The sequence below is a fragment of the Anolis carolinensis genome, unplaced genomic scaffold (genome assembly GCF_035594765.1).
Source record: "Anolis carolinensis isolate JA03-04 unplaced genomic scaffold, rAnoCar3.1.pri scaffold_9, whole genome shotgun sequence".
NCBI lineage: Eukaryota > Metazoa > Chordata > Lepidosauria > Squamata > Dactyloidae > Anolis > Anolis carolinensis.
The window spans coordinates 3,210,193-3,236,767 of record NW_026943820.1 but is presented as its reverse complement, the minus strand read 5'-3'; the positions used below and the strand labels follow the sequence as shown (position 1 = coordinate 3,236,767).

The 26,575-nt window shown below is 40.8% G+C and overlaps 1 protein-coding gene across 2 annotated transcripts in view; it reads right to left on the bottom strand.

Moving 5' to 3' along the window:
- Window positions 1-26,575, bottom strand: part of zfpm1 (zinc finger protein, FOG family member 1) — a 104,192-nt gene that overhangs the window by 77,209 nt on the left and 408 nt on the right. Inside the window, exon 1 of one of the 2 annotated variants that reach the window (XM_062961643.1) lies at window positions 20,365-22,515. The exons of the other annotated variant lie outside the window; for it this stretch is intronic. Within the exon in view, the coding sequence (XP_062817713.1) occupies window positions 20,365-20,551 (187 nt within the window). The 5' untranslated portion in view covers window positions 20,552-22,515. Of the gene's footprint in view, window positions 1-20,364; window positions 22,516-26,575 lie in introns of those variants that run through there. 2 annotated transcript variants of the gene reach the window in all.

Here is a 26,575-nt window from a genome sequence, read left to right as displayed (position 1 = left end):
TGAGCTATGAAGTCAGTATTTCCATTCTTATCTAGTGGAGGAGTGGAAATGGAGAGCAGATAGGCAGCTCCGAGCCGGGGCCGTGGTGGGGAATTTTAATGGGAGAAGAGACGGAGCGATTGGCTACTGAGCTCTGGCTATCTCCCCCATTATCAAGCCCTTATCGCGGCAACCATCAGTGGCGCAGTAATGGGGCCAGTTCAACTTTCCGCATTATCATATCCGCCGAAACCTGCATGAGAGGCCTCAGCCAGGAGACAGAGAGAGAGAGAGAGAGAGGAGTGAGCCAGAGAAAGAGAGAGGAATGAACTCCCCAAGAGGAAGACAAGAAGAGGAAGAAAGGGGAGGAAAGAAAGAATAGAAGATAGGATGGAGGGGCTATTGGTGGGAAGAAGCGTCCTCCGACAAATCAATCCACCGGGAATGGGTTATGGGCCCAGGATATCTCACAGTGTTTTCGTCCCTTCGCGTCTATCCAAAGCTCAATGTACAACAGGCATAAGCAAACTTAAAAGAAGAAGGAAGGAAGGAAGGAAGGAAGGAAGGAAGGAAGGAAGGAAGGAAGGAAAGGACTGAGAAGAAATGTCCTCAGACAAATCAATCCACCGGGAATGGGTTATAGGCCCAGGAATATCGCAATGTTTTGGTTCCTTTGCTACTATCCAAAGCTCGAAGTACAACAGGCATAAGCAAACTTGGAAGTAAAGGGAGGAAAGAATAGAAAGAGGGAAAAGACGTTGTTGGACAAATCAATCCACCGGTAATGGATTATGGGCCCAGGATATCTCACAGTGTTTTGGTTCCTTCGAGTCGATGTACAACAGGCATAAGGAAACTTAGAAGTAAAGGGAGGAAAGAATAAAAGGAGGAGAGGATGGAAGGGCTATTGGTGGGAAGAAATATCTTCGGACAAATCAATCCACCGGTTATTGGTTATGGGCCCAGGAATCTCGCTGTGTTTTGGTTCCAAAGCTTGATGTACAAAAGACACAAGCAAACTTAGAAGTAAAGGGAGGAAAGATAAAAGGAGGAGAGGATGGAAGGGCTATTGGTGGGAAGAAGCATCCTCCAACAAATCAATCCACCGGTAATGGGTTATGGGCCCAGGAATCTCGCTGCGTTTTGGTTCCTTCGAATCGATGTACAACAGTAAACTTAGAAGTAAAGGGAGAAAGGTAGATAGGTAGGAAAGAAGGAAGGAAGGAAGGAAGGAAAGAGAGGATGGAGGGGTTATTGGTGGGAAGAACCGTCCTCCGACAAATCAATCCACCGGGAATGGGTTATGGGCCCAGGATATCTCACAGTGTTTTCGTCCCTTCGCGTCTATCCAAAGCTCAATGTACAACAGGCATAAGCAAACTTAAAAGAAGAAGGAAGGAAGGAAGGAAGGAAGGAAGGAAGGAAGGAAGGAAGGAAGGAAGGAAGGAAAGGACTGAGAAGAAATGTCCTCAGACAAATCAATCCACCGGGAATGGGTTATAGGCCCAGGAATATCGCAATGTTTTGGTTCCTTTGCTACTATCCAAAGCTCGAAGTACAACAGGCATAAGCAAACTTGGAAGTAAAGGGAGGAAAGAATAGAAAGAGGGAAAAGACGTTGTTGGACAAATCAATCCACCGGTAATGGATTATGGGCCCAGGATATCTCACAGTGTTTTGGTTCCTTCGAGTCGATGTACAACAGGCATAAGGAAACTTAGAAGTAAAGGGAGGAAAGAATAAAAGGAGGAGAGGATGGAAGGGCTATTGGTGGGAAGAAATATCTTCGGACAAATCAATCCACCGGTTATTGGTTATGGGCCCAGGAATCTCGCTGTGTTTTGGTTCCAAAGCTTGATGTACAAAAGACACAAGCAAACTTAGAAGTAAAGGGAGGAAAGATAAAAGGAGGAGAGGATGGAAGGGCTATTGGTGGGAAGAAGCATCCTCCAACAAATCAATCCACCGGTAATGGGTTATGGGCCCAGGAATCTCGCTGCGTTTTGGTTCCTTCGAATCGATGTACAACAGTAAACTTAGAAGTAAAGGGAGAAAGGTAGATAGGTAGGAAAGAAGGAAGGAAGGAAGGAAGGAAAGAGAGGATGGAGGGGTTATTGGTGGGAAGAACCGTCCTCCGACAAATCAATCCACCGGGAATGGGTTATGGGCCCAGGATATCTCACAGTGTTTTCGTCCCTTCGCGTCTATCCAAAGCTCAATGTACAACAGGCATAAGCAAACTTAAAAGAAGAAGGAAGGAAGGAAGGAAGGAAGGAAGGAAGGAAGGAAGGAAGGAAGGAAGGAAGGAAGGAAGGAAAGGACTGAGAAGAAATGTCCTCAGACAAATCAATCCACCGGGAATGGGTTATAGGCCCAGGAATATCGCAATGTTTTGGTTCCTTTGCTACTATCCAAAGCTCGAAGTACAACAGGCATAAGCAAACTTGGAAGTAAAGGGAGGAAAGAATAGAAAGAGGGAAAAGACGTTGTTGGACAAATCAATCCACCGGTAATGGATTATGGGCCCAGGATATCTCACAGTGTTTTGGTTCCTTCGAGTCGATGTACAACAGGCATAAGGAAACTTAGAAGTAAAGGGAGGAAAGAATAAAAGGAGGAGAGGATGGAAGGGCTATTGGTGGGAAGAAATATCTTCGGACAAATCAATCCACCGGTTATTGGTTATGGGCCCAGGAATCTCGCTGTGTTTTGGTTCCAAAGCTTGATGTACAAAAGACACAAGCAAACTTAGAAGTAAAGGGAGGAAAGATAAAAGGAGGAGAGGATGGAAGGGCTATTGGTGGGAAGAAGCATCCTCCAACAAATCAATCCACCGGTAATGGGTTATGGGCCCAGGAATCTCGCTGCGTTTTGGTTCCTTCGAATCGATGTACAACAGTAAACTTAGAAGTAAAGGGAGAAAGGTCGATAGGTAGGAAAGAAGGAAGGAAGGAAAGAAAGAGAGGATGGAAGGGTTATTGGTGGGAAGAACCGTTGTCAGACAAATCTATCCACCAGTTATGGGATATGGGTTATGGGCCCAGGAATCTCACAGTGTTTTGGTTCCTTCGGGTCGATGTACAACAGGCATAAGGAAACTTAGAAGTAAAGGGAGAAAGATAGATAGATAGGTAGGAAAGAAGGAAGGAAGGAAGGAAGGAAGGAAGGAAGGAAGGAAGGAAGGAAGGAAGGAAGGAAGGAAAGAGAGGATGGAGGGGTTATTGGTGGGAAGAACCGTTGTCAGACAAATCTATCCACCAGTTATGGGATATGGGTTATGGGCCCAGGAATCTCACAGTGTTTTGGTTCCTTCGGGTCGATGTACAACAGGCATAAGGAAACTTAGAAGTAAAGGGAGAAAGATAGATAGATAGGTAGGAAAGAAGGAAGGAAGGAAGGAAGGAAGGAAGGAAGGAAGGAAGGAAGGAAGGAAGGAAGGAAGGAAAGAGAGGATGGAGGGGTTATTGGTGGGAAGAACCGTTGTCAGACAAATCTATCCACCAGTTATGGGATATGGGTTATGGGCCCAGGAATCTCACAGTGTTTTGGTTCCTTCGGGTCGATGTACAACAGGCATAAGGAAACTTAGAAGTAAAGGGAGGAAAGAATAAAAGGAGGAGAGGATGGAAGGGCTATTGGTGGGAAGACATATCCTCGGACAAATCAATCCACCGGTTATTGGTTATGGGCCCATGAATCTCGCTGTGTTTTTGTTCCTTCGCGTCTATCCAAAGCTCAATGTACAACAGGCATAAGCAAACTTAGAAGAAAAGGGAAGGAAAAAAAGGAAGGAAGGAAGGAAGGAAGGAAGGAAGGAAGGAAGGAAGGAAGGAAGGAAGGGAGGGAGGGAGGAAGGAAGGGAGGAAGGAAGGGAGGAAGGAAGGGAGGAAGGAAGAAATGTCCTCAGACAAATCAATCCACCGGGAATGGGTTATGGGCCCAGGAATCTCACTGTGTTTTCGTTCCTTCATGTCCACCCTAAGTTTGATTTACAACAGGCATAAGCAAACTTAGAAGAAAAGGGAAGGAAGGAAGGAAGGAAGGAAGGAAGGAAGGAAGGAAGGAAGGAAGGAAGGAAGGAAGGAAGGAAGGAAGGAAGACTGAGAAGAAATGTCCTCAGACAAATCAATCCACCGGGAATGGGTTATGGGCCCATGAGTCATGTAGTGTTTTGGTTCCTTTGCATCTATCCAAAGCTCGATGTACAACAGTCATAAGCAAACTTATAAGAAAAAAAAGGAGGGGGGGGGGGAGAAGATAGAGAGGCTATTGGTGGGAAGAAACGTCCTCGGACAAATCTATCCACTGGTTATGGGTTATGGGCCCAGGAATCTTGTAGCGTTTTGGTTCCTTAGCATCTATCCAAAGCTCAATGTACAACAGGCATAAGGGAAGAAAGAAAGAAGGGAGGAGAGGATGGAGATGCTATTGGTGGAAAGAAACGTCATTATAAAAATCAATCCACCGGTTATGGGTCATGAGCCCAGGAATCTCGCTGTGTTTTGATTCTTTTGTGTCTAACTAAAGCTTGTTGTAGTTCAGACATGGGTAAACCTGGGCCCTCCAGGTGTTTTGGATTTCAATTCCCACAATTCCTAACAGCCTAGCGGCTGTAAGGGATTGTGAGAGTTGAAGTCCAAAACACCTGGAGGGCCCAAGTTTTCCCATATATGAGGTGTCAAGTTTGCTTTCTCTAAAGGAAATAGAACCAGAGATTTGGGGTACACTTCTGAGACCCCTTATCCCCAAAACGCGGCTCATCTCTTGAGTTCCCGGACCCTGCAAAGTTCCCTTTCCTTATATCCAAAAGTTTGCTTTCCCTAGAAAAGATAGAAACACAATTCCTCTCTTGATCTTTCGGATGCAATAAACAATTTTTAAACGTTTCCTTACATCAACAGCAATATTTGCATGGTTTGCTTCCAACAGATAGATCCAAAAATTGAGGGGACCCATCCAAGTCCATCCCCAAAATTCAGCTTCTCACTTGGCCTTCCAGATTCAATCCAAAATGGTTTTATGCAACATTTCCTTTTCTTACACCCACAGCAATCCTTGCAGGGTTTTCTAGAGAGCTCTTCCTAGGTCCTTCAATGCAATTTGATGGGGAGCGTTTAATGGAAGTTGGGCTAGATGACCCATGTGGTCTCTTCCAACGCGGTTATTCTATGGAGTTGACCACAGAGTTGCGCTGGAAGAGCTAGACATTCAAAGAGAGGTGGCTTCTCAGATAACAATAAACAACAACATGTTTACTTGTGAGTTTTCATATTCATGGGAGTCTTGTGCCCCAAACTCCAGTGAATGGAGAAGGTTGTGGATGGACGACTGCCAAGGAAAACATAGAGTTCCAGGAAGAAGGAGAAGAAGGAGGAGGAGGAGAAGGAGAAGAAGAAGAGGAAGAAGAAGCAGCAATTGTGCAAAGCTGAGATGGAGATTTAGATCAAGGCCGACACAACACAATAGGCCCTATCACTCTCTTATTTCACTAAACGATTGCATCAAAACAGGACTGAGCTTGATATGCTTGGAACAACCACAGAAGTCCACAATACTCCAATGAGACCTCTTTGGACCAACATTAATTTTAAATGGTCACTTTGATGATTCCATAAATAGCACTATGAAGACGATGTTCGTTCCTAGGTTATCAATGTCATTTCCTAATTGGTTCGATCATAAAAACATGGGGAAAGTTTATTAAACTGCAAAAACTTTGTTTCTGTGAGAAGGACATTATCCTGCAGCACATTTTGAGACAGTTTTCCAATGACTCTCTCATCATTGAGTCAGCAAATTCAACATAGTTTGTGCCACACAAAACCAAGTTTCTGGAGCAGAGCAACTTCTTTCAAAGTCAGGACCGCACAATTAAACAGGAAATAACACTTTCAAACCAGGAACAGAACTTTCCCCCCCAAATTTTGTTACACAGTGCAGTCAGGAGAAGACTTTTGGGTGGGATATAGAGGAAGCATGGACAAAGCCAAAGCAGGATTTTGCTTGTAAGTTAGGAAGGAAGCGGCAAAGAGCCTTAAAAGTCAATGGAAAGAGCCTAAAATCACTTAAGGAGCTCCACGTGGCACAACGGCGGCCATATCAGCTCTCGGGAACGTTATTTACCTTTCGCACAGATTTCCAGCCGGAAATGTTAACGGTGACCTTAAACAGAAATACATACATCTATCACACACTCGGAAAAAGCATTCCATAGGAAAAAGAGAAAAGCTGGAACTTCCAAATGTCAAGGTCTATTTTCCCCAAACTCCACCAGTATTCACATTTTGGCATATTGAGTACTTGTGCCAAGTTTGGTCCAGATCCATCATTATTTGAGTCCACAGTGCTCTCTGGATGTAAGTGAACTACAACTCCCAAACTCAAGTCCAATACCCATCAAACCCTTCTAGTATTTTCTCTTGGAGTTGTATGTGCCAAGTTTGGTTCATCTCCATCCTTGGTGGAGTTCAGAATGCTCTTTGACTGTAGGGTAAAGGTTAATGTTTTCCCTTGACATTAAGTCCAGTCATGCCCGACTCTGGGGGTTGGGGCTCATCTCCATTTCTAAGCCGAAGAGCCGGTTTTGTCCATAGACACCTCCATGGACACGTGGCCATGGGCATGAATGCATGGAGCGCCATTACCTTCCCGCCGGAGCAGTACCTAGTGATCTACTCACATTTGCATGTTTTCAAACTGCTAAGTTGGCAGAAGCTGGGGGTCACCCCACTCCCCGGTTTTGAACCACCAACTTTTCGGTCAGCAAGTTCAACAGCTCAGTGGTTTATATAATAATAATAATAATAATAATAATAATAATAATAATAATAATAATAATATGTTATTTGTATTCCGCCCTATCTCCCCAAGGCTGCGTCACTGGGGCTCCCTTTGATTGTAGGTGAACTATAATAATAATATAAAATATAATACAGTAGTCTCACTTATCCAAGCCTCGCTTATCCAAGCTTGTGGATTATCCCAGCCATTTTCGTAGTCAATGTTTTCAATATATCATGATATTTTGGTGCTAAATTCATAAATACAGTAATTACAACATAACATTACTGCTTATTGAACTACTTTTTCTGTCAAATTTGTTGTATAACATGATGTTTGGTGCTTAATTTGTAAAATCATAACCTAATTTGATGTTTAATAGGCTTTTCCTTAATCCCTCCTTATTATCCGAGATATTCGCTTATCCAAGCTTCTGCCGGCCCGTTTACCTTGGATAAGCGAGACTCTACTGTAACGAAATATAATAATAATAATAATAATAATAATAATAATAATAATAATAATAAATGTTATTTGTATTCCGCCCTATCTCCCAAAGGCTGTGCCACCAGGGCTCCCTTTGATTTTAGATGAACTATAATAATAATAATAAATATAATAATAATAAATATAATAATAATAAATATAATAATAATAATAATAATAATAATAATAATAATAATAAAATGTTATTTGTATTCTGCCCTATCTCCCCAAGGCTGTGCCACCGGGGCTCCCGTTGATTGTAGGTGAACTATAAATCCCAGCAACTACAACTCCCAAATGACAAAATCAACCCCACCAGTATTCAAATTTGGGTGTATCAGGTATTTGTGCCAAATGTGGTCCAGTGAATGAAAATACATCCTGCATATCAGATATTGACATCATGATTCATAGTAGTACAACTACAGTTACGAAGTAGCAACGAAAATAATGTTATGGTTGGGGGTCACTATAATACGAGAAACTGTATTCAGGGGTCTTGGCATTGGGAAGGTTGAGAACCAGAGCCCTAGGAGGAGGAAAATGCGTTGGCTCCCTGAATAAGAGACAAGCCGGGAAATATTCAAAGCGATTATAATAGTGGGAGATTAACGAATTAGAGGGAGAGAGAGAGAGAAAAGGCATTTCCTTTCTCTTACTGGCAAACGAGAGATGTCACCAAAGCATGTTGATGTGAGAAGAGAGGGGAGATAACGGGCATTTGGGAGGAGGGAGGACTCCAAAGGGCCTTTTCCTTATCTGCCGGGACTCAGAAGGACTCCTTCCTTAACCCGATCCCGGCCCAAGGTCAACGGTTACATTCTGGCCTTTCCCAAAAGAAGCCCAGAAGAACCAAGACGGGCCTGGCTCCAAAGCTGGGCAAAGGGGCCGAGTTTGCAAAGGGAAGCTTGCAACAAGAAAGAAGCCTTCTTGAGAATGAATGCAATTTGGCATCACTTCAATGGCCACGAAAGATGTAGTTCTGCCAGGCCTGCAGCCTTCTCTGCCCAAGGGTGCAAACTACAACACTCGTGATTTAATAGCAGGGGTCCCCAAACTTTTTAAACAGGGGGCAAATTCACTGTCCCACAGACCGTTAAGAGGGCCAGACTATAGTTGGCCACTGAGCAATAATAATAATCTATATATATAAAAGGGTAATGAAATTTCGGCCTAGGACAAAACAACAAAACTGCACATCCCAGAAACACTAAACTTGGCAGCACAAGCCCTCATCCATGCCTCTACGTTCATACAACAAAAAGAAAAGAAAAATAAAGTCCTAATTAGAGGGAGAGGAATAACTGTTTTTATCCAATTGCTGCCAGTTAGAAGGCTAAGCTCCGCCCACTTGGTCTCCTAGCAACCCACTCAGTCCAGGGGACAGGCAGAGTTAGGCCTCACTTAGGCCTCTTCCACACTGCCTATAAAATACAGATTATCTGATTTTAACTGGATTATATGGCAGTGTAGACTCAAGGCCCTTCCACACAGCTATATCATCCATTTATAATGAACTTAATGTAAGGTAAAACCTTTACCCTTTACCTTAACTACCACCAATTCCTCAATACTTTATTTCCCATACCAGCAGACTTCGCTACAGCAACGTGTGGCCGGGCACAGCTAGTAATAATAATAATAATAATAATAATAATAATAATAATAATAATAATAATAATAATGAAATGTTATTTGTATTCCGCCCTATCTCCCCAAGGCTGTGCCACCAGGGCTCCCGTTGATTGTAGGTGAACTATAAATCCCAGCAATAATAATAATAATGTCCGACGTGTGATCCAGTACAACAGCCAGCAGAGTGTCTGCTGTGGACTCAACTTGTGTTTCAAATAATAATAATAATAATAATAATAATAATAATAATAATAATAATAGGGTTAGGGTTGGGTGCCAAAAGATCTCAGCCGGCATTTGGAAACAATAGACGTTGACAAAATCACGATCTGCCAACTGCAAAAGGCCACCCTACTGGGATCTGCACGCATCAACCGAAAATACATCACACAGTCCTAGACACTTGGGCAGTGTTCGACTTGTAATTTTGTGATATGAAATCCAGCATGTCTATCTTGTTTGCTGTGTCATACAATAAAATAATAATAATAATGATAATGATAATAATAATAATAATAATAATAATAATAATAATAATAATAATAGGGTTGGAAGAGACCCCTTGGGCCATTTAGTCCAACCGCCTTCTGCCTTTGTGCATCAAAGCACAAGCAAAGCACCCCTGACAGATGGCCTCCTTATTATCCAAGATATTCGCTTATCCAAGCTTCTGTCAGCTCGTTTAGCTTGGATAAGTGAGACTCTACTGTATTATTATTATTATTATTATTATTATTATTATTATTATTCACTGTCAAAGAGTGCATTGCGTGGCAGTGGTGTCAAACTGCATTACTCCTACAGTGCAGATGCAACCAGGATGTCAGATTCAGCCCTTTGTATCAAAATCTGCATTAGTGGCAGTTTCGGACCACTCTTTAAAGAGCTTGGTACTGAATCTGTGTTGTGCATTGAGTAGCGCCTGCAAATGTTCAAACTACAACCCGGAGCGGATCCGTGCCCTATTTGCCTGTGCCAGCAGAAAGTTGGCACAGACAAACAGGGCACGCATCTGCTCCAGGCTATAGTCCGAACTTTTTCCGGTGCTACTCAATGAATCAAAGTGACCCTTTGTTGCAAGTCCCGGCGCCAACTGCCATTGCCCAAAGGCCTGTGTTGCGGTGCTGGGTGCGAACCCTGCCCTCCCTCCTCCTGCTGCTGCCTGAGTCACTGGCCACCCGGGGAGTTCTAGCATGCCCTCCCGGCCCCGTTGCCAGCTGCCCAGGCTTGAGAAAGAGCCGGTGCGCAGAACAGATTGTACCTAGAGATGGCAATGCGATCCTTATCTGGGCTCCTCTGGAAGGCAAGCGGAATGCCTTGATCGCCTGATAAGAACAGCAGACAACCATCTGATGAGAATATATAAATACATACAGACATACATATATATAAATATGTAAAGGTGCCATTCCTACACTGCAGGGGTTATCTCAGAGACCAGGAATGAGTCAAATCTGGTCCTTTCAGGCAAGGATAGAGTTGGAAGGGACCCCCAGAGATCACCCAGTCCAACCCAAGTCTGCCAGGAAGGAAAAAAAAATCCAATAATAATAATAATAATAACAACAACAATAATAATAACTTGATTTACACCCTGAGGGGACTCAGGTGGTTTAAAAATATTCAGTGCCGCGAGAAGCTGAACAAATCTGGTTCTTTCATACAAGGATAAGAGTTGGAAGGGACCCCCAGAGGTCATCCAGTCCAATCCATGTCTGCCAGGAAGGAAAAAAAATCCAATAATAATAATAATAATAAAAATAATAACAACTTTATTTACACCCTGAGGGGACTCAGGGTGGTTTAAAAACATTCAATGCTGTGAGAAGCTGAACAAATCTAGTTCTTTCATACAAGGATAAGAGTTGGAAGGGACCCCCAGAGGTCATCCAGTCTAACCCACGTCTGCCAGGAAGGAAAATAATAATAATAATAATAATAATAATAATAATAATAATAATAATAATAAACTACAAACAGAGGCACAACTATGTGGCCCAAATGATTCATTGGAACTTATGCCTCAAGTACCACCTCCCAGCAGCAAAGAACCGGTGGGATCACAAACCTGCAAAAGTATTGGAAAATGAACATGCAAAGATACTGTGGGACTTCCGAATCCAGACTGACAAAGTTCTGGAACACAACACACCAGACATCACAGTTGTAGAAAAGAACAAGGTTTGGATCATTGATGTTGCCATCCCAGGTGACAGTCGCATTGATGAAAAACAACAGGAAAAACTCAGCCGCTATCAGGACCTCAAGATTGAACTTCAAAGACTCTGGCAGAAACCAGTACAGGTGGTCCCGGTGGTGATGGGCACACTGGGTGCCGTGCCAAGAGATCTCAGCCGGCATTTGGAAACAATAGACATTGACAAAATCACCATCTGCCAACTGCAAAAGGCCACCCTACTGGGATCTGCACACATCATCAGAAAATACATCACACAGTCCTAGACACTTGGGAAGTGTTCGACTTGTGGTTTTGCGAAACGAAATCCAGCATATCTATCTTGTTTGCTGTGCCATACAACGTTGTTGTGTTGATAATAATAAACTTTATTTATATACCGCCCTATTTCCCCAAGGGGACTCAGGGCGGTTTCTAATCAAAACAACCTACATTACATAGTCAAAAATTGAGAATATTAAAAAATACTATACAATTAAAATAGACAATAAATAACAATTACAACCAATCAAGATACAATCCGATCTCTCCCGACAGATGGCCATCCAGCCTCTGTTAAAAAACACATTTCAAAAAATCCAATAATAATAATAATAATAATAATAAAAAAACTTTAATTACATCCCGCCATTATCTCACCGAAGGGACTCAGGGCGGTTGACAACAGATATCAGCAAATCAATGCCGCAAAAAACTGAACAAAGACAAAAATAATCAACCCCCCAAATCCCAAAAACACATCCACACCTACATCAAAAATAATAACACATGATACTGCAAGTAACAATTATCATATTATTATATAGTACTGTATTATTAGATCGAAATATATATATATATAATACACTGCCAGTACATTATACTACAGTAGAGTCTCACTTATCCAACATAAACGGGCTGGCAAAATGTTGGATAAGCAAATATGTTGGGTAATAAGGAGGGATTAAGGAAAAGCCTATTAAACATCAAATTAGGTTGTGATTTTACAAATTAAGCACCTAAACATCATGTTATACAACAAATTTGACAGAAAAAGTAGTTCAATACGCAGTAATGTTATGTTGTAATTACTGTATTTACGAATTTAGCACCAAAATATCACGATATATTTAAAACATTGACTACAAAAATAGCTTGGATAATCCAGAAGCTTGGATAAGCGAGGCTCTACTGTAATATACAATTATCATATTATTATATAGCACTGTACTATTAGACCGAAATATATATATAATACACTGCCAGTACATTATACTATTTGTATTATATATGTAGAATGTAATATAATAGAATCCTATTATAGAATTGGAAGGGACCCTCAGAGGCCATCCAATCCAACCCCTTTCTTACAAACAGGCACAATATAAGCCCTCACAACAGATGGCCACCCAAGTTCTTGTTTCAAGCGTTCAAAGAAGGAGACTTCACCAAACCCTTGAGTTGGAGGAGACCCCCAAAGGCCATCCAGTCCAAGCCTGCCATAGATGCGGGCGAAACGTCAGAAGAGAATGCTTCTGGAGCATGGCCACAACAACCCAGTATTCAGATCCCTGTGGCACCCTATTTGTTGCTTCTCTTCAACTTTGGGGTTCGGTTGGTCAACCAAATGCAAATCCACCACAAGTAGTGTTATTAGCCTATTTATTATTATTATTATTATTATTATTATTATTATTATTATTATTATTATTATTATTCTGAATTTATTACCTGCATTTTGAGAAGGTTTCCCTTGCATGAACCCGTTTGCAAGGCTAAAGTTCGTCCTGTGATATAAAGCCATTTATCGTCACCTAAGAAGCGTTTTCAGAGCCAGAAGCCATCCATAAACCTGGAAGCCAGAGGAGCGGAGGTGAGGAAAAGGGGTGGGAAATTGCAATTCTCCCGTGGCCTGTGACAAGGTGGAAGCCGGGCCCAGGAAAGTTGAAAGCTTAGAGGGCTAAGAAGAGAAGCCAAGAGCAGCGACTGTACCGTTTCCAAAAGGGCAAAGCAGCAATTCACCGACATCAGTTTCGGCAACTGCATGAAACGCATCTGCATGTCCATCTACACAGCGGAATTGATGCAGTTTGGCAGTACTTTAGCAGCCCAGCAGCTCAAAGCGATGGAGTCCTGGGAGTAGGACTTTTACCAAGAAGGAGCAGCAGTTGATGATGACGATGTTGTTGATAATAATAATAATAATAATAATTATTATTATTATTATTATATGCCGCCCTATCTCCCCAAGGGGACTCAGGGCGGCTTACAAGTGATGTCAAACTGGATTAATTCTGCAGTGTAGATGTGCCCATAGTGTATCCAACCTGAGTCATGAAGGCCTTCTTGTCCAGCCCTATGTCTACCATGCAAGAATACCCAGTCAAAGCCATCCAGACAGATGTCCATCCAGCCTGTGAATCATAAAGGGACCCCAAAGGCCATCTAGTCTAACCCTATGTCTGCCATGCAGGAATACCCAATCAAAGCCATCCAGACAGATGGCCATCCAGCCTCTGAATCATCAAATTAAAGGGACCCCAAAGGCCATCTAGTCCAACCCTAAGTCTACCATACAAGAATGCCCAGTCAAAGCCATCCAAACAGATGCTATCCAGCCTGTGAATCAGAGTCAAAGCGACCCCAAAGGCCATCTAGTCCAACCCTATTTTTGCCATGCAAGAAAACTCAGTCAAAGCCATCTAAACAGATGTCCATCATAAAGTTGAAGGGACCCTAAAGGCCACCCAGTCCAACCCTCTTCTGCCATGAAGGAAAAGCACAATCAAAGCACTCCCGACAGATGGCCACCCAGCCTCTGAATCATAGATTTAAAAGGATCCCAAAGGCCATTTAGTCCAACCTTATTTTTGCCAAGCAAGAATACCCAGTCAAAGCACTCCCGACAGATGGCCATCCAACCTCGGTACCATCAATGGATCCTGACCAACTAAAGCCAATTCCTTGGGTGCCGTCCAACTTTGGACACCAAGTTCGAAGGCACATCCTTGCGCATTTAAGACCCTCCTCTCTCTCTTTCTCTCTCTTTTTTTTAGTTTATTAAAAGATATATTTGCTACACTTAGCAGAACGGCCGATAGGGATCTGAAAGCTTACTTTGAACGAAGCAAACATCTGGGGCTGATAAAGAGAAATGGAGCTTGAATAGAAGAGAGAGAGAGCAAAGAAAGACCTAATTGTATGTATGTGTGTGTATATAAATATATATATAAATGCAGAAAGAGCATATAGGGGAAAGGGTCCAACCTCGTCCTCCCCCCAACCCTCTTTTCCATCAGATAATTAAAATGCCTGCATTAATCACATTTGCAATGGAACAAAATCGTTGGGAGCCCTCTCCTTCCCGGGGTCTGTTATTGTCGCCGGGCGAATCCCGCTGCAAGTCTGTTTGGTAGCGATAAGGAAGCCCTTTATCTCACTTGGCAATCTTTATCAGAGGAGAGATCGAGTCCTCCCCTTATCGGCAGCTCAGATCTGCTTCGGCAGAAAGCAAAACGGAAAAAAGACGGTGATGGGGGGGAAAGAGCAGAGAATATAATAAAACTACTGCAAAACTTTGGTGAAAAGTATGCACGTTTTGCACGGGTATATGTACGCGTTCCGTGCTCTCGTGCTCACTGTGCAATTTCCTTTCAGATAAACCAAAACACAGGGAAAATAATAAAACTCCTGCAAAACTTTGGTGAAAAGTATGCACATTTTGCACGGGTATATGTATGCGTTCCGTGCTCTCGTGCAATTTCCTGTTGGATAAACCAAAACATAGAGAATATAATAAAACTCCTGCAGAACTATGGTGAAAAGTATGCACGTTTTGCACGGGTATATGTACACGTTCCGTGCTCTCGTGCACACCGTGCAATTTCCTTTAGGATAAACCAAAACAGAGAAAATAATAAAACTCCTGCAAAACTTTGGTGAAAAGTATGTACGTTTTGCACGGGTATATGTACATGTTCTGTGCTCTCGTGTGCACTGTGCAATTTCCTTTCGGATAAACCAAAACACAGAGAAAATAATAAAACTCCTGCAAAACCTTGGTGAAAAGTATGCACGTTTTGCACGGGTATATGTAAGCGTTCCGTGCTCTCGTGCGCACTATGAAATTTCCTTTCGGATAAACCAAAATGCATAGAAAATAATAAAACTTTTGCAAAACTTCGGTGAAAAGTATGCATGTTTTGCATGGGTATATGTACACGTTCCGTGCTCTCGTGCACACTATGCAATTTCCTTTCGGATAAACCAAAACACACAATCAACAAAACAATAACAATGCAATCGCGGGATGAAATCAATCTGCAAGTGTTATCGCCGCTGAGTAAAATAAAAAGAGCCCAAGAAGTTGGATGATGGTTCCTTTAGATGCCCACACTCCCAATAATAATAAATGCAAGCAACTATCTCGGCGAAAAATCAGTTTCCTGACTCTTTCTTTCTCCCCCAACATTGCAATATTATCAGCCTTCCAGATCTATCAAAGCAGAAGAACAAAAGGAGATAGATAGATGGGGGAAGAAAGAGGAAGAAAAAAGAAGAAGAAGAAGAGGAGGAGGAGGAGGGGGAGGGGGAGGAAGTTGAGAGTCATACACTGTTAGGTTAGACTAGATGCCCTCTAGATTGGCTTCAGCTCTAGATAATAATAAAAATAACAACAACAACAACCTGAGAATCATGCACTGGTCAGAAAGTTAGACTAGATGACCTCTAGAGTGGCTTCAACTCTAAATAATCATCATCATAATCATCATCTGAGAGCCATCAGGAAGTTAGACTAGATGACCTCTTGAGTGGCTTCAGCTCTAAATAAATAATAATAACAACAACAACAACAACAACAACAACCTGAGAATCATGCACTGGTCAGGAAGTTAGACTAGATGACCTCTTGAGTGGCTTCAGCTCTAAATAAAAATAAAAATAACAACAACAACAATCTGAGAATCATGCACTGGTCAGGAAGTTAGACTAGATGACCTCTTGAGTGGCTTTAGCTATAAATAATAATAATAATAATAACAACAACAACAACAATCTGAGAGCCATGCACTGTTAGGTCAGACTAGATCACTTCTATCTCTAAATAACAACAACAACAACAACAATAATCTGAGAACCATGCACTGGTTAGGAGATTAGACTAGATGACCTCTAGAGTGACTTCAACTCCAAATCATCATCATCATCATCTGAGAGCCATGCACTAGTCAGGAAGTTAGGCTAGATGACCTCTTGGCTTCAGCTCTAAATAATAATAATAATAATAAATAAAAATCATCATCATCATCATCATCTGAGAGCTATGCACTGGTCAGGAAGATAGACTAGATGACCTCTTGGCTTCAGCTCTAAATAATAATAATAATAATAATAATAATAATAATAATAATAATAATAATAATACATCACACAGTCCTAGACACTTGGGAAGTGTTCGACTTGTGATTTTGTGATACGAAGTCCAGCATGTCTATCTTGTTTGCTGTGTCATAATAAAATAATAATAATAATAATAATAATAATAATAATAATAAATAAAAATCATCATCACCATCTGAGAGCCATGCACTGTTAGGTCAGTCTAGATCACCTCTATCTCTAAATAATAATAATAATAACAACAACAACAACAATAACAACAACAACAACAATCTGAGAATCATGCACTGGTCAGGAAGTTAGACTAGATGACCTCTAGAGTGGCTTCAGCTCATCATAATCATAATCATAATAATCATCATAGAGATTATGTTTACAGTCAGTACTCAATATCCACAAATAATGTATGGACGGATTCAACAATCCACAGCCTCTTTGGCCAAGAGGGCGAAAGAGTTTGCCAAACTACAACTCCCATGCTTGGCCCTAGTAGTTCAAACTGCATGCATGCCACAGCGCAGATGCAGCCAGAGAGGAGTCTGACTCATTCCAAACGCCCTATAAAAACGCCACCGACCAGCTGGTTAAATATACTCCAGCATCTAATCTGGAATCTTATCTGCCTGTGTCAATCACGGCCCTGGGTCACCTGATTTATCATCGATCGGCCTCATCCATCGAAGAAGGCAGAAACTTGGAAGCACGAAGCAATGCAAAACCAACTGATAGACATCTGGGAGAGGAACAAGTCCATTCCAACATCTCCCTGTTTTCAAAACATTCATTTTATAGCACACATGCAATAATAGAGACCCTATGATGCATCTACACTACAGAATTAATGCGACTTAACACCACTTTGAACTGCTATGTGGCTCAATGCTATGGAATCCCAGGTGTTGGAAAAGATTCCTAGGATTCCATAGCATTGAGCCGTGGCGCTTAAAGTAGGACCAAACTGCATTAACTTGACAGTGTAGATGCACCATAGCGTCCTATAAAAATCCTAGTTATTGATAGGAAGCCAAGCGATATCTGGATGGCCTTCTGTCGGGAGGGCTTTGATTGTGTCTCACTTTAATGTCAGAAGGGAGTTGGACTAGATGGCCTTTGGGGGTCTTGACCAACTCTTAAGACTTAATAATAACAATAATAATAAACGACGGTTATAATATTATAATATCAACTATTATAATAATATTTGATAATAATGATGGTGGAGGCATCTCCTCGGAAGGTTTTGAAGCTGAGACTGGATGGCCATCTGTTGGGAAGGCTGTGATGGTGCCTCCCTTTATGGGGTTGGATTGGATGGCCTTTGGGGAATTCTTCCTTCTCTAAGACCTAATAATAATAATAATAATAATAATAATAATAATAATAATAATAATAATGGCGGTTGAGCCTCCTCTGAAGGTTTCGAAGCTGAGGCTGGATGGCCATCTGCCGGGAGGGCTCTGATTGTGCCTCCCTTTATAGGGTTGGACTGGATGGCCTTTAGGGGATTCTTCCTACTCTACAACACAGTATCAGCCGAGACTGGATGGCCATCTGTCAGGAGGGCTCTGATTGTGCCTCCCTTTATAGGGCTGGACTGGACGGCCATCTGCCGGGACAGCTCAGATTGTGCCTCCCTTTATAGGGTTGGACTGGATGGCCATCTGCCAGGAGGGCTTTGATTGTGCCTCCCTTTATAGGGCTGGACTGGATGGCCATCTGCCAGGAGGGCTCGGATTGTGCCTCCCTTTATAGGGTTGGACTGGATGGCCTTTGCAAAACCTTATCAGCTGAGACGGGATGGCTATCTGTCGGGAGGGCTTTGATTGTGCCTCCCTTTAAAGGGCTGGACTGGGTGGCCTTTGGGGGACCCTTCCAACTCTGCAAAACCATATCAGCTGAGACTGGATGACCATCTGTCAGGAGGGCTTTGGTTGTGCCTCCCTTTAGGGTTGGACTGGATGGCCTTTGGGGGACCCTTCATATTCTGCAAAACCATATCAGCCGAGACTGGATGGTCATCTGTCAGGAGGGCTTTGATTGTGCCTCTCTTTATAGGGCTGGACAGGATGGCCTTTGGGGGACCCTTCCGACTCAACGGTCATGGTCAAACAGCAGAAGAAGCCAAATAAATGTGAGCAAAAAGGATTGGAAGAGGAAAGCACCCTCCTCCTCCAAGTTTGGGGGTTGAGAAAAAGAAAAGTTTGCTTTGCGCCTTATCAGGAGCCGGCATCACCCCAGGCAGGCAAACAGGTAGATGCAGCAGCTGACTGGAGCAATTATTTCCAAGCCAAGATAAAGGAATATTATCATCATCACATGGGGGCCAGCGTCCCTATCGGAGCATCTCTTGGCTCCTTATCTCAGGCTGAGATCGGCTCAGGAAGGAAAAGGAGGGAGGGAGGGACGCCACACCAAAAGCAGACAAACCTGCCCGTGGAAAAGTCCCAGCAAAAGCTGTGCAAAAAATAGGCAGAGCGTGCATTTGTATATAAACCCCCCCCCACACACACACACACTCCATGATCTTCCTCCCTCTAAAAAAAGACATATGATATCTGAAACCCATTTCTAGGGAAGTCAATCTACAGATAATGAAACATAACACTAGTACTATTAGCCAGAATGAGACCAAATCCATCCAATAATAATAATAATGTTCAGAAAACAGCTGAATTCCAGGCATGAAACAATCAGGGCCAGCTCACACCTTGCTTGACCCCTTGTACACCCGGATAATGAAACACAATACTAATACTATTAGGTAGAGTGAGAGCATATCCATCCAATAATAATAATAATAATAATAATAATAATGATGATGATGATGATGTTTAGAAAACAGAAATTCCAGGCATGCAACAATCAGGGCCAGCTAACACCTCGCTTGACCCCTTGGACACCCGGATAATGAAACATAACACTAATACTATTAGCCAAAGTGAGAGCTAATCCAACCAATAATAACAGTAATGTTCAGAAAACAGGGAAATTCCAGGTAGGAAACAATCAGGGCCAGCAAAAATCTCGCTTAACCCCTTGGACACCCGGATAATGAAATGTAATGCTAATACTATTAGCATGAGTGAGAGCATATCCATCCAATAATAATAATAGTAATGTTCAGAAAACAGCTGAATTCCAGGCATGAAACAATCAGGGCCAGCTCACACCACGCTTGACCCCTTGGACACCCAGATAATGAAACGCAATACTGATGCTATTAGGTAGAGTGAAAGCAAATCCATCCAATAATGATGATGATGATGATGTTTAGAAAACGGAAATTCCAGGCATGCAACAATCAGGGCCAGCTAACACCTTGCTTGACCCATTGGACACTCGGATAATGAAACATAATTCTAATACTATTAGCCAGAGTGAGAGCAAACCCATCCAGTAATAATAATAATAATATTCAGAAAACAGGGAAATCCCAGGCATGAAACAATCAGGGCCAGCTAACACCTCGTCTGACCCCTTGGACACTGTACTATGAATGCAGTTTGTATTAAGTACGATAGTTCAATGTTATGGAATCATAACAAGGTCTCCAAGGAGTGTTGTCAAAGGCCTTCCAACACCTCGTAGCAAAGGGTTCACCCCAGGCAGGAAGCAGCCAGGCTTTGAAGCTGCAAGGCTATTCAATGCTGATCAAGGTGGCCAATGGCAACATTCACACCTCACAACCTCTGAGGATGCCTGCCACAGATGTCAGGAAAGAATGCTTCTGGAACATGGCTATACAGCCCGGAAAACTCACAGCAACCCAATAAATACATTGATTAATAATGTATTGATTGATCAATGTAATAATGTAGCGATTTCAGCCAATGTGCGAATACGCTGATTGTTATTATTATAAAGTGAGAACAAATACATTGATTAATACTAGTAACATCAGCCAAGACCTTTCCTTTTTCTCTTCTTCTCTTCCTTTCCTTCTCTTTCTCTCCTTTCCTCCTTCCCTTCCTCTTTCCTTCTCCTTTCCTTCCTTCCTCTCTCTTTCATTCTTTCTCTCTTTTCCTTTCGTCCTTTCTCCTCCCTCTCTTTGCTCCTTCTCTTCCTCCCACTTCCTCTTCCTTTTCTCTTTCTCATCCTTCCTCTCTTTCCTTCTACTTTACTCTTCCTTCCTTCCTTCCTTTCTTCCTTCCTCCCCTCCTTTTGCCACTTGGCTCATCTCACTTCCCTCCCTCCTTCCTTTCTCTTTCTATCCTTCTCTTTCTCTCACTTTCTCTTTCCTTTTCCTTTCTTCCTCTTTCCTTCTCCTTTTTCCTCCTTCCTTCCTCCACATGTCTTTGCCCCTTTCCTTCCTTCCTTCCTTCCTTCCTTCCTTCCTTCCTTCCTTCCTTCCTTCCTTCCTTCCTCTCTCTCCCTGTCTTTATCTTTCTCTCTCCTTTTCTCTTTTTATTTCTTCCTCTCTTCCCTTCTCCTTTTCCCCTTCTTCCTTCCTTCCTTTCTCCCCCTTTGCCCCTTCCTTTCCTTCTCTCTTTCTCTCCCTTGCCTTCTCCTTCCCTTCCTCTTCTTCCTTCTCCTTTTCCCTTCCTTCCTTTTTCTCCCTGACTTTCTTTTTCTCTCCCTTTCTCTTTCCTTTTCTCTTTTCCTTTCTTCCTCTCTTTCCTTCCCCTTTTCTCTTCCTTCCTCTCTCTTCCTTTCCTTCTCTATCTATCTCTTTCCTTATCTCTCTTCCTCCTTCCCTTCACCCTTCTTCCTTCCTCTCTCTCTTCCTTTCCTTCTCTATCTATCTCTTTCCTTATCTCTCTTCCTCCTTCCCTTCACCCTTCTTCCTTCCTCTCTCTCTTCCTTTCCTTCTCTTTCTATCTCTTTCTCCTTCTCTTCCTCGCTTCCCTTCTCCTTTTCCCTTCCTTTCTCCACCACTCCTTTCCCCTTGCTTCCCTTCTCTCTTTCTCCTTCCCTTCCTCTCTTCCCTTCTCCTTTTCTCTTCCTTCCTTCCTTCTTTCTTCTCTCTCTTCCTTTCCTTCTCTTTCTATCTCTTTCTCCTTCCCTTCCTCTTCTTCCTTTTCCTTCCTGTCTTTCTTTTTCCCTCCCTTTCTCTTTCTTTCTCTCTTTCTCCTTCCTTTCCTCTCTTCCCTTCTCTTTTCGCCCTTCTTCCTTCTTTCCTTTCTTCCTCCCCACCTCTTTGCCCCCTCCTTTCCTTCTCTCTTCCTTCCCTTCCTCTCTTTTTTCGTTCTTCCTCTCTTCCCTTCTCCTTTTCCCCTTCTTCCCTCCCTCCTATCTTTCTCTGCCACTCCTTGCCCCTTACTTTCCTTCTCTCTTTCTCCTTCCCTTCCTCTCTTCCCTTCTCCTTTTCCCCTCCTTCCTTCCTCTTTCTATCTCTTTCTCCTTCCCTTCCTCCCTTCCCTTCTCCTTTTCCCCTCCTTCCTTCCTCTTTCTATCTCTTTCTCCTTCCCTTCCTCTCTTCCCTTCTCCTTTTCCCCTCCTTCCTTCCTCTTTCTATCTCTTTCTCCTTCCCTTCCTCTCTTCCCTTCTCCTTTTCCCCTCCTTCCTTCCTCTTTCTATCTCTTTCTCCTTCCCTTTCTTTCTTCCCTTCTCCTTTTCCCCTCCTTAATTCCTCTTTCTATCTCTTTCTCCTTCCCTTCCTCTCTTCCCTTCTCCTTTTCCCCTCCTTCCTTCCTCTTTCTATCTTTCTCCTTCCCTTCCTCTCTTCCCTTCTCCTTTTCCCCTCCTTCCTTCCTCTTTCTATCTCTTTCTCCTTCCCTTCCTCTCTTCCCTTCTCCTTTTCCCCTCCTTCCTTCCTCTTTCTATCTCTTTCTCCTTCCCTTCCTCTCTTCCCTTCTCCTTTTCCCCTCCTTCCTTCCTCTTTCTATCTCTTTCTCCTTCCCTTCCTCTCTTCCCTTCTCCTTTTCCCCTCCTTCCTTCCTCTTTCTATCTCTTTCTCCTTCCCTTCCTCTCTTCCCTTCTCCTTTTCCCCTCCTTCCTTCCTCTTTCTATCTCTTTCTCCTTCCCTTCCTCTCTTCCCTTCTCCTTTTCCCCTCCTTCCTTCCTCTTTCTATCTCTTTCTCCTTCCCTTCCTCTCTTCCCTTCTCCTTTTCCCCTCCTTCCTTCCTTCCTCTTTCTATCTCTTTCTCCTTCCCTTCCTCTCTTCCCTTCTCCTTTTCCCCTCCTTCCTTCCTTCCTCTTTCTATCTCTTTCTCCTTCCCTTCCTCTCTTCCCTTCTCCTTTTCCCCTCCTTCCTTCCTCTTTCTATCTCTTTCTCCTTCCCTTCTCCTTTTCCCCTCCTTCCTTCCTCTTTCTATCTCTTTCTCCTTCCCTTCCTCTCTTCCCTTCTTCTTTTCCCCTCCTTCCTTCCTCTTTCTATCTCTTTCTCCTTCCCTTCCTCTCTTCCCTTCTCCTTTTCCCCTTCTTCCTTCCCTCCTTCTTTCCTTTCTTTCTCCCCGCCTCTTTGCCCCTTCCTTCCCTTCTCTTTCTCTCCCTTTCTCTTTCCTTTTCTCTCTTTTCCTTCCTTCCTATCTCCTGCCCCCTTCCCTCTTTCCCTCCTCCTCCTTCCGCACTGCCAGCGAGGGGAGTGAGTGAGTCAAGCGCGCGATAAGATCGCAATTTCATCCCGTCCCGACAGGGCGATCTTATCAGGAGGGGACTGGCAGCACAACGGAAGGAAGGGAATCTTTCCAGCCTCCTCCTCTATCTCGCCTCTCATCTCCACATGTGCTGGGCTTATCGCCCCAGCCATCGCAAGGCAAGGCAAGGCAAGGGAGGGGGCCAGGAAGACCCCTCCTCAAAGGGAAGGGTCCTTAGGCGGCACAGGAAGGAGGGGCGGCACCCCACAGCTGTCAATCAAATACACCCACTCCCCAAAAAGGGAGCCAAAGGGGAGCAAAACTCTCCCCTAAAGACATGGGTTGGGGTCTTTCCTCTCCAAGACCCCCACCCAAAAAAAGAGGACACTTATATTGAGTCTTATGGGGAGAAACAGGGAGAAAGTCACCATCTTTGGGACCCCCCCCCAAGGAAAACAATAGAAAGGGACCCAAAATAGTTAGTGTCACCCCCTCCCCAAATTACTCAAAGCAGAAGGCACTCAGGGCAACAAGAACATCATATGTGTGTGTGTATATATATATATATACGATATAATTTACAATAATATATAATAACTAGCTGTGCCCGGCCACGCGTTGCTGTGGCAAAGTGGTGATGGTACTGGTTAAAAATTGTTGTGTAATTTTTATTTGATGTTATTTGCATTTTTTAATTAATTTGATTGTAAGTTATCTTTTTATTTATTATATTTTATTATTTTCTTGTATTATTTTTAGTTATTTTCTGTTATTATAGTATTTTATTGTATCAATTTTTTAGTGTTTTTTATTATTTTTTTATTGGGTTGCTAGGAGACCAAGTTGGAGGAGCTTAGCCTTCTAACTGGCAGCAATTGGATAAAAGCAATTATTCCTCTCCCTCTAATTAGGACTTTATTTTTCTTTTCTTTTTGTTGTATCAACCTAGAGGCGTGGATGATGGATTGTGTTGTCAAATTTTGAGGTTGGGGGGCCTGTAGTGTTGTTGTTTTGTGGGTCGCCGTGATGCCATCACTCATTTATATATATAGATTATAACATATTGTATATACATATAATATTCATATTATATTGCAATACAATATAATACTAATAATACAATATAATATTAATTATATATTATATTTACATGTAATATTACTAATAATATTACAATATATCGACACAGTACAATATAGTAATTTATTACCAGTATTATACTATGCTAATATAATATTGTATGTAAATTTAATTTGTAAGCCACTCTGAGTCCCCTTCAGGGTGAGAACATATAAATGTAGCTAATAAATAATAAAATAGTATATATACAGTGTGTGTACATAGGCAACAATGTCATAGTAGGGATATAGTGTGTGTATATATATGACAACAATAATATCACAGTAGGAATATAGTATGTGTATACAGTATTTACGAATTTAGCACCAAAATATCACGATATATTGAAAACATTGACTACAAAAATGCATTGGATAATCCAGAACCTTGGATAAGCGAGTCTTGGATAAGTGAGACTCTACTGTATGTATGTATATATATATACAGTAGTCTCACTTATTCAACATAAACGGGCCGGCAGAACGTTGGATAAGCGAATATCTTGGATAATAAGGAGATATTAAGGAAAAGCCTATTACACATCAAATTAGGTTATGATTTTACAAATTAAGCACCAAAACATCATGTTATACAACAAATTTGACAGAAAAAGTAGTTCAATACTCAATAATGCTATGTAGTAATTACTGTATTTACGAATTTAGCACCAAAATATCACGATGTATTGAAAACATTGACTACAAAAATGCATTGGCTAATCCAGAATGTTGGATAAGCGAGTGTTGGATAAGTGAGACTCTACTGTATATATATATGACACAATAATATCATCATAGCAATATATTGCACATGTGTGTGTATATATATATGTATGTATGTATGTATGTGTGTGTATTTGTATATGTATGCATATATATATATATGGCAACAATAATATCATAGTAGGAATATAGTACACATACACACACACGTATATAATAACAAAATAAAATAGAATTACCAACACAATATAATATATGTTATCAATAAATTAATACTGACAATGACAATAATATAATGACAAACTAATAATGAAACTATAACAGAATAATATATTACTATAAATACTTTAGATAAAATATCATATAAGATGACATTATTAATATGATATGAGAAACTAATAATAAAATTATAACTTAATACTATAATGATATAATGATAATCTAATAATAAAACTATAACGTAACATAAGATATCATTATAAAGTTAATGCTATACATAAAAATAATATGATATAATAATATTATATTATATTATCAATAAAATATAATAAACCAATAATAAAAGTAGGACATAGTAACAGAATGATAAATGAATAATAAAAGTATAACATAATATAATAATATATAACTATACAGAAAATACTATAGGTAATATATATAGAGATATAATATCATATGATACATGGAAATTAGTAATAACTTAACATAAGGATAAGCTGATTATAAGGATAAGGTGACAATAATATAATAATATAATAATCACTATATATATATATCATAAGGATAAGGTAATAATAAATAATTATAATGATGACAATATAATAATAATAATAATAATAATAATATATGGATAAGCCAATAATATATTATAATAATGATCACAATAATATATAAAAAGGATAATCTAATAATAATAATAAATTATAATAATGATCACAATAATAGAATATAAAATAAGATGACGCTAAAAATAATAATGAATTATAATAAGGATCAATATAATATAATATATAATAATAAGGTTAAGCTAATAATAATAATAAATTATAATAAGGATCACAATAATGGAATATATAATAATAAGGTTAAGCTAATAATAGTAATAATAAATTATTAAACTAATAATAATACATTATAATAAGTACCACAATAATGGAATATATAATAATAAAGTGAAGCTAATAATAGTAATAATAAATTATTAAACTAATAATAATAAATTATAAGGACCACAATAATAGAATATATAATAATAAGGTTACGCTAATAATAATAAAAAATTAAGGACCACAGTACTAAAATATATAATAATAAGGTTATGCTAATAATAGTAATAAATTATTAAACTAATAATAAATTACAAGAATCACAATAATAGAACATATAATAATAAGGTAAAGCTAATAATAGTAATAATAAATTATTAAACTAATAATAATAAATTATAAGGATCACAATAGTAGAATATATAATAGTATGGTTAGCTAATAATAAATTATTAAACTAATAATTATTATAATAAATTATAACAAGAATCACCATAATCATAATAATAAGGACCACAAAAATAGAATATATAATAATGTGGTTAGCTAATAATACATTATTAAACTAAGAAGAAGAATGACCGTAATAATAATAATATAAAGCAACATCCCAAGTCAAGAAGGTTGGAAAGAAGGGGTGAGTTTGAAAGCAAAATACAAAACCCTGTTCTCTATGGGAAACGTGGCTTCTCAAGGCTTCTAGAGTTTTGTTCCAAG